This window comes from Saccostrea cucullata, unplaced genomic scaffold (genome assembly GCF_032062105.1).
Source record: "Saccostrea cucullata isolate Sc308-1 unplaced genomic scaffold, CSIRO_AGI_Scuc_v1 ctg55, whole genome shotgun sequence".
Classification (NCBI taxonomy): domain Eukaryota; kingdom Metazoa; phylum Mollusca; class Bivalvia; order Ostreida; family Ostreidae; genus Saccostrea; species Saccostrea cuccullata.
Genome location: NW_026937638.1, coordinates 69,235 through 78,218, shown reverse-complemented (window position 1 = coordinate 78,218; position 8,984 = coordinate 69,235). Strand labels below are relative to the sequence as shown.

Genomic DNA, 8,984 nt, shown 5'->3' with positions numbered 1-8,984 from the left:
GTAGTACTAGGGCTTTCATATTTCACAGGTGTATATATTCTTTGTGACAAGACCTTCCTTTGGATACCAATAATTGTGACACTGACCTTTGAGTTTGACTTGTATTGAGAAACTTCAGCCCTCACCATAAGCTACCATACAGGGAAATCCACATTTCACAAACACATCTTGTTTCAATATGCTACTCCCCCTATAGCTTTGGCTCAATTTGGCTTAAACCTGGTACACATGTAGACTATGCAAACACACATTATTCTATACACGAATTTTGTTTTTTTTTGTTTTTTGAAAAGCAGTATTGCCAAGGTTTTTGGTACAAACCACTATGCTTTCCCAGTGTTTGATAATGACGAGTGGTGTTGCCATTGTTACTCAAAAAAGTGTCATTTTTATGCCCCACCATGAATATGGACAGGGCATATAGTGATGTCATGTCCATCTTCCATCCTACCGTCCGTCCTTCCGTCACACTTTGCGTTTAGCTCTGTTCAAAGCTAAGTTTCAAAGAAACTATCCAAGATATTTTCATCAAACTTCATATGCTGATAGATATTGATGAGAGCTATGCAACTGCATCAACATTTTCTGACCTTGACCTTTCCTTTGACCCTGACCTCACTTTTCTTAAATTAGTGTTTAGCTCAGTTTTAAACATACCATTCAAGATGGTATTATCAAACATCACATGTTGATACATACTGATGAGGGCTATTCAACTGCATCAACTTTTTGACCTTGACCTTTCATTTGACCTTGACTTCACTTATCTTTAATTAGTGTCTCGCTCTGTTTTAAAGATACCATTCAAGATATTTTTATCAAACTTCATATGCTGTTACATATTGATGAGAGCAAATCAACTGCGTCAACATAATTGACATTGACCTCACTTTTTCTAAATCAGTTTCAAACTTCATATGCTGATACATATTGATGAAACCAATTCAACTGCATCAACAATTTTGACCTTTTATTTGACCTTGACCTCACTTTTATTAAATTATGATTAAGTCAGTTTTAATTAAAGACATCATTCTAGATATTTTTATCAAACTTCATATGTTGATACATATTGATGAGAGATATGCAACTGCATCAACATTTTTGACCTTGACCTTTGCTTTGACCTTGACTTCACTTTCCTAAATTAGTGTCAAACTTCATAAGCTGATAGATATTGAGCCAATTGAGGTAAGCATTTCAAGTGTATCATCATTTTTTACATTGACCTTTCATTTGACCTTGACTTCACTTTATCCATTTGTGTTTAAGTCAGTTTTAAAGAAACCATTTATAATATTTTTTCAACTTCATATGCTGATACTTACTGATGAGAGCTTTTCAACTGAATCAACAGTTTTTGACCTTGGCAATTCCTTTGACCTTGACCTCACTTTAATGAAATTAGTGTCAAACTTCATATGCTGATACATACTAATGTAAGCAATTCAACTGCATCACTATTCAAGATATTCTGATCAAATTTCACAAACACTAATACAAATTTTCATGTTGCTTTACTAATATACCCTCGGCGGGGCATTCATGTCCTGTGGACATATTTCTAGTTCATAACAGTACCATGACTATTTGTACGCTAATTTCAGTCAGACTTGGTAACACAAGTAGACTACAACTTGATTCAAACTTTGTTTTCTATTTTGACAATGTTGTCATGGTTACTTAAAAAAGAGGAAATTTCTGTGAAATTCCTTCTAAACAAAACTCATCCTACTTATTGGTCTGATTTCAATAAACATGCATCTTTATTATAAGTCAAACCAGTAGAGCTACATTCTCATTGCAGACTTCTGGTTTTTTTTTTTTCCAACTTGGAAAGTAAATGACAAATCAAGAGCACTGAAAAACTTTATTTCATGCAACATAGGTAAAATAGTATGAACAAATACCTGCTTCAAGCTAACATTTACATAAGAAAGAGCATTTTCTTTTTTATTAGTACAAAAAACAAAAGTCTAAAAGTAGCCTTAACAATTTTCTCCTCATGAAAGCCCATGTTTTCTGCCATTTAATATTGCTGAGCATTTTATTTGGGAAATATTTTTTTTTCAATTGAAGAAAATAAAATTTCACATTTGTATATCCATTAATCATTTCAATACATACATACCAGTATTTAAGGGAAAAGATAAACATTGCCAGATAATTGTATTTAACATTGTGAACAAACATTTCTCATTTAAACTGCACACAGAAATTAAAAAAAAATCTATCATATCCTATACTCATTCACTGCATCATGCACAAGTAAGCAACATTTCTTGACAATGATAAAATTATTGAATAATTTGCTGAAATAATTTAACTTGTTTTCAGTTTGATACTTAAACCACACAAAAGAATGTTCAGAATTTATTGATATAGATGATAGTTGGAAAACTAAATTTTTGTCCATTTCTTTGTTTTACATTAAAACAAGAACACAATAGAGACACAGCATGTATAAAGGTAAAATGTCTTATCGACAACAGTGTCACCAGTGCTCTACAGAACCCTGACACAGGGTTATATTGCCTATACTGAAACAGTACAACCTCAAAAAATTTTCCTTAACTTTCCAGTATATCTTTTGTACAGCGATATCAATATTAACAACTATTTCATGGAATGGCACATAAAACAGATGATAAACTGTGGCTTAAAGATGAGTCATGTCCTTGTATTGAGAAATTTCACAAATCTTTGTTTCTTATAAATCTGTTTCCTTCTGATTGCTTCCCATAGTAAATATATTTACTCTTGCCAAATGAAGCTGTAGAAGTTAAAGAAGAAGATATTTAACAATATTTACATTTGCAAATGTTTTCCTTTACATAACACTACTGAAGGCAAGCGTTTTTATAACTGTGTAAATACAGGTTTGGGGTTATTGTGTGTGTGTGTGTGAAAAATTAACGAATTTCACACGTTAAAAGGGCAAATATAAAGTATGTGTGTGTGTTTGTGTGAGAGAGGAAGAGAGAGAGAGTGAAAGAAAGAAAGCAAGAGACATAGAGAAAGAGAGGGAGAGAGGGAGACAGAGAGATGGAGGGTGGGAGACAAAGAAATCAGGAGACAGAGAAAGCAAGAGAGAGATGGACAGAGAGGGAGCAAGAGAGAAAAAGAGAGAGAGAGAAGGAGTCGAAGAGAGCAAGAGAAAGAGAGGGAGGGAGTCACAGAGAGCAAGAGAAAGAGAGGGAGGGAGTCACAGAGAGCAAGAGAAAGAGAGGGAGGGAGTGAGAGCAAGAGAAAGAGAGGGAGGGAGTCACAGAGAGCAAAGAGAGCAAGAGAAAGAGAGGGAGGGAGTCACAGAGAGCAAGAGACAGAGAAAACGAGAGAGAGAGAGGGAGGGAGTCAAAGAGAGCAAGAGAAAGAGAGGGAGGGAGTCACAGAGAGCAAGAGACAGAGAAAACAAGAGAGAGAGAGGGAGGGAGCAAGAGAGAGAGAGAGAGAGAGAGAGAGAGTGACTTACCAATTGGTTTGTCCAGACTCTTGGTAGATTTGGGGAGAGGTGAGAATGGGGCAGGTTCTTCATCTTCCTCCTCCTTATGTTCTATCTGTTTGTCAGAAATTCAATTTTGGTTAATTGTGCAAGTTAAAACATCTAACAGAGAAATGCAGTTGAATTTACTTAGTTTTAATTTTTTAGAAAATAGGGCAATCATTTGGTAAACAACATCCAAGCTTTTTTACTCAACTAGAGACACTGTTGTAAACTCCTGTCTTTCTTGAAGTCATTTGATGCCAGAGTACACATTTTTCAACAGTACAAAATTTATGCTTATTTTTATAGAGGGAATATAACATTCTGGTACATCAAATTCTGTCGAATGAGTTTTAAGATTTTTTTCACAGAGCTGGTGAATGACCTCTCACCTCATCCTCTTTGACCTTTATGACCTGCATATAAGGGCCCACTCTCTTGGCTTCTGCAAGTTCCTCCTCCTTGACATTTGTGGAGTCCAGGAACTTAAGGCCGGGCAAACGAAACAATACATAATACCTAAAAGTGAGGATAACAATGAATTACATATACACATAATATATTCATATAAAGAATAATTTCATACTGGGGACTCCTTCTAATTAAATCATAGACATATTTAACAGATCTATCAAGTCTTAAAGGTCATATCTGTGTTAGGTGCCTCTACAAGGTACACATGCTTCACATGCTTTGTACTATTTACATCTGTGTTACCGGTATGTGTCTGTAACAGTTAGGTACACGTGCACTGACCGGTATCTCTGGTAATCCTCGTCGTCCTTGTCCAGACTTGACAGCTGATTGGGACACGCCTCGTTACTAAGCAGGCTCAGATATGTCAAATTAGGCAGGTTACACGACAGATTGTCCAATAACTGATCAAGATTTGTTATCTGAACAGTACTTCAGGAAGCAAAATTGTTCATGTGTTATAAATTGTTTTTATTTTAATACTTTATCAGATAATGATATCTGTAATAAATAAACAACATGTATGTTCCCTAAAATAACCCATAAACGTTTTGTCATAATCCTTATACTGAATGAGTGAACACTTAAGTGGCTACATCCTCAAAAGAAATTAAACATAATAAAGCTTAATTGTTATCAACGATCAACTTTGCTTGAAGAAATGCACAATTCAGAGTTCTTCTTGTTAATAAGTACCCATTCTTTGTGTTATACATGTATAATCAAACAACAAGAGATCATCTAAATTGTTGGGACATCAAAGGTCACAAGTTTTAGTAAAGTTATCAACAAAATTTTGAAAAGGACTGTTTGCATTTTCTGTTACATTAATTTGGCACCCAAGTTGGGACATGGGTGTCTTTTGGCTTGTAAAAGTGATTGCCCCCAGAACTTTGTCCCACAGGCATTGGCACTTTAAACGAGATGAAGACATCTCACATTCTGGAGGGGACAATATGGTGGTGCAACAGAGACATGTAATTGTCTCTGCTGGGGATTGAACTCAGGGTCCAGTGTTCTACTGATTGACCTTAAGGGTTATAACCCATTAGCATATTTTAGCTAGTAGGGAGCTGTGTTTCTGACACTTAACCACACAAACAGAATTCTTCTCTGACTTCTGACCTAGAAACTTGGTTCAATGACACTGCATATCCTTCATTAATGGGTGAAATGTGACTCAGATTGAACTGGGAGAGAAATATGCTCTAAATAAGTATTTTATACCTAGATATTTTTTTTATTGTGTCCTCTGATCAAGAAATTGATACAAAGTTATTGTACACCCTTTACCCAAAGCCACTCATCTGGCAAAATTTAAATTAGATTGGGTCAGGGAGAGAGATTAATACTGTCCATGTACATAAATCGGCATATTCAAAATTTAGCCCAATCACTGGGAATTGAGTTGTTGGTCTATTCATGAATAAGTGCTACACAAATTTCAGGCTATATATCGTATCTACATTTGATTTCTTAGCGGTATTTATGAATTAGCGCATTAATGACTGCACCAAAGCCTCTAAAATACTGTTTAAAGCCCATTTTTTAAAGTACATGTACAATATCACAGGCACTTGTTTAGGTAAAAAAATTAATAGTAAAATGATAACAAAGTAACAAATGTTAAAGCAGTTCCCTTATATGGTTCTGAGAGTTGGAAAGTAACTAAAGCAATAAACAACAAACTACAATCTTTTATCAACAAATGTCTCCACCATATTCTGAACATCAGATGGCCTGACACCATATCAAACAACAGCTTATGGGAGAGAACCAACCAAAATCCTATAGAAATTGACATACAGAATAGAAAATAGGGTTGGATAGGCCACAATTTAAGCAAATCCTCACACAACATTACAAAACAGGCTCTGGATTGGAATCCACAAGGAGGGTTGGGAGACCCAGGCAAACCTGGAGAAGGTCCATAGAAATGGAGACAAAAGAGGCAGGTTTTACCTGGATCCAGTTGAAAGCATAGCCCAAAGTAGAGTCCATTATGGCAGTGTGTGGTTGCAGCCCTATGCTCCCCAAGGAGCGAACAGGAATAATGATAGCAATAATAATAATAATGTTATGATTATACAATGGGCTGATTTTTTTTTTTACTGAAACAAGTGCTTGTGAGAAACATGCACAAATGGGACAGAGATTTAGGTTAAAGTGAACATACAGATGGACCTGGCTATTCCTTTGTTTAAATACTCCCAAACTTCCTTTGTATGAGAGCACAGTGATAAACTTCTTGATGACAAAAAGGATACTTTATTTTTATTTAATGTGACAGTATGTAGATTCTTTAGTTGTGGTAACCTTATTCCATCATCTAATTCATTATTATCTAACACAAGCTCCTCCAGTTGTGTGAAACTTTCCAAGCCCTCCAATGATCTGTAAAAAGATACATGTAGAAAAAATAATTAACAATACAACATTGCATGTTACAATTACATGCATATGCTGCTTGAAATAAATGATAACACAAATAATTCAAATTGTTACTGAAAACCAACTTTTATTCGCGACGACTTTAATTCGCGATTAACTAGGGGTAAACTAGTTTGCGGCGATTAATTTTCGCGATCAGATATATATTTCAATCTGTTGTAAATAGACAGTACCAGTTCGTGGCGAGAAATATTCGCGATGACGAGTCTGTCACGAACTTCGCAAAAATTTCTCACACAAGAATAAAAGTTGGTTAACAGTATATTGATTTGATTACTGTGGAATCATCATTTATGGAGGTCTAGGACCAAAGTTCATGGGTTTCATGTATGAATCTTATTAATGAATTTACATCCCCATGAACAATTGTCTTGTCAACATATTTATTCAGTGATTTTCTGTAAATATGAGTAATCCACAAAATTAAGTCCCAACGAATTAACAAAATTTTACAGTCTGATTAAAATCAGATCCTTTGAACCACCCACAAAAATCACCTAGAGTAGTGATCTCGTGTGAGGGGATCAAAGGATCTGATTTTAATCAGATTGCAAAATTTTGCTTTCCAATGAGCATTTTCATCCATAAATTAAAATAATTCCATGGTATTATTTTTATGAACTGACAACATGGTGATGACAAGCAATTCACTACATTTATTTACTCCATAAAATAAGCCACAATGAAACTGCCTCTCACTCTTTCATAAAATTAAAACATCCTCATGGTACAGTCTCTGCTTTTCTGAATTATTTCGTTACCTTAAACAATTAAAACTCAGATCTAGTCTTCTTGTTTTCCCAGCAAATTCATGGACAGCTTCAATGGGAATCCTGGTGACATCTTGTCCAGCCAATGAGAGCTGCCAATACAAATATTAACTGAACTCAGTTCTCTATCATCAACTGATAAATATATACATCCATTTTTTTTTTGGTCAGGATTTTTTCAGGTGTGGGAGAGGGGGAAACCCATTTTTTTGGTCAGGATTTTTTCAGGTGTGGGAGAGGGGGAAACCCATATAAAAAAGTCTAATCCAGGAATTTCTTAACAGACAAGCTGAAACACTAGAACCATTCTTTGTTTGGGATAATCATTTTTCATGGACTAGCCATGTTCCTCCAAATTTATGAGAAGCCCATGCATGTGTTACCTGTGGAGGTCAATTTTGAGTTTCTTGAATATATGTATTAATTACAACAATGGAATCCCATGAAGTCCATGTTTTGATGAAAATGAGATAGGAGATAAGTCCAAGGTATTTATTTTGCATCCCAGCATTTCAGCTAGGTTCAATCTTATTGTCTATTGAGAAGTTGATGGATCGTTTCATATCTCCCCCTCAAGGAATATTGAAACGAGCCATCAACTTCTCAATAGAGAATAGGTTCAATTTATGGTAATTTTGTAACAAAGTCAAACAGTCGCAGTTGGTTGTCATTGGGATCTAATGACAATTATTAGTAACATATCTTAAAATTTGTTGCAGAAGCAAATTTACAAATATGGAAAATATATAAGTAACAGGTCCAGCACAATACCCCGATAAAGGTATATAGCTTGATAAACCTATATAGCTTTATCAATGATTAATAATAAATGTTTTTATAGTAATGAAATTCAAAAAAATTCTTTAAAAATTAATTACTGCAAATCAGTTTTTGTTGTCAGTAAATTCACCCATGCAAAAGTACCAAACACAAACAAATCAGTATAAAAACGTGTTGTGAGAGAAGACGTTATTTTATGTTCAATTTATGGTAATTTTGTAACACACTAGTCAAAAACTCAGAAGTTGGTTTCAGTATTTAATTTTTAAAGATTTTTTTTGAATTTTCATTAGTAACATATCTTGAAAATTTGTTAAAGCTATATAGCTTTATCAAGCTATATACCTTTATCGGGGTATTGTGCTGGACCTGAGTAAGGAAAAGAACTTGTAATTTTTTTTTCAAATCTCTTATTTTAATTCTTCTACAGTTTATACATGAAATATTTGGTTTATTCCATGTTTCTTTATCTTTCCTATTAATCATGCAACTCTTTCTTTCGTGTGTGCATGTATATTGCATTTCATGTATTACATAACAAATCATTGGTATATTTTTTTCGACTAAAAATACCATACGATTACTAAGTCTGATCATTCTCAATTACTTGTTTCAACTTTCTTCCTGACAGTTAACTTAATATAGGTATAATAAATAAAAACAACAATAATATTACCATTCCATCAACAAAAACAGGTTTTAATACATCATTTTCTTCCATTTCTTCTGTCGCTTCATATTCTTCGTCAGCCATATTTACATCACGTGATAAAGCACCCTAAACAAAGTCACGTGAATACATTTCAACCTTGGAAGTAGGTGGATCTAAAGGGTTGAAGGCATGTCCCTAGGTGAAGGAAAGCGTCGGAAAGAGGCAAATGTTCAATACCGTTTCAAAGTTACAGGAAGAGTGGGGTTGAGTGAAGTAGGAATCACCTATCCCCCCCCCCCAAGTTCATTACATAGTTTTCCGTGAAAACTTAGCATAATAGTTTTAGATATAAGTTTAAACTTTTAAAAGATTT

The 8,984-nt window shown here is 34.5% G+C and overlaps 1 protein-coding gene across 1 annotated transcript; it reads right to left on the bottom strand.

Moving 5' to 3' along the window:
* Positions 1-2,055: 2,055 nt before the first annotated feature.
* Positions 2,056-8,772, bottom strand: LOC134248560 (leucine-rich melanocyte differentiation-associated protein-like). Its single transcript, XM_062730976.1, has 7 exons — positions 8,636-8,772; positions 7,171-7,271; positions 6,226-6,352; positions 4,241-4,380; positions 3,877-4,003; positions 3,473-3,557; positions 2,056-2,773 (listed from the first exon to the last, which is right to left on the bottom strand). Exons 1-7 carry the CDS (start codon positions 8,711-8,713, stop codon positions 2,694-2,696), a joined length of 738 nt encoding a protein of 245 aa, XP_062586960.1. The 5' UTR covers positions 8,714-8,772; the 3' UTR covers positions 2,056-2,693.
* Between the last annotated feature and the right edge of the window lie 212 nt (positions 8,773-8,984).

Excerpts from the sequence above, each read along its gene's own strand:
- LOC134248560 (XM_062730976.1), bottom strand. The coding sequence starts at position 8,713 with ATGGCTGACGAAGAATATGAAGCGACAGAAGAAATGGAAGAAAATGAT. Across the intron at positions 4,381-6,225 it reads TCACATTAAATAAAAATAAA|ATAACAAATCTTGATCAGTT; the intron begins GTATCCTTTTTG and ends AGTACTGTTCAG. Across the intron at positions 4,004-4,240 it reads GAGGATTACCAGAGATACCG|GTATTATGTATTGTTTCGTT; the intron begins GTCAGTGCACGT and ends CCTCACTTTTAG.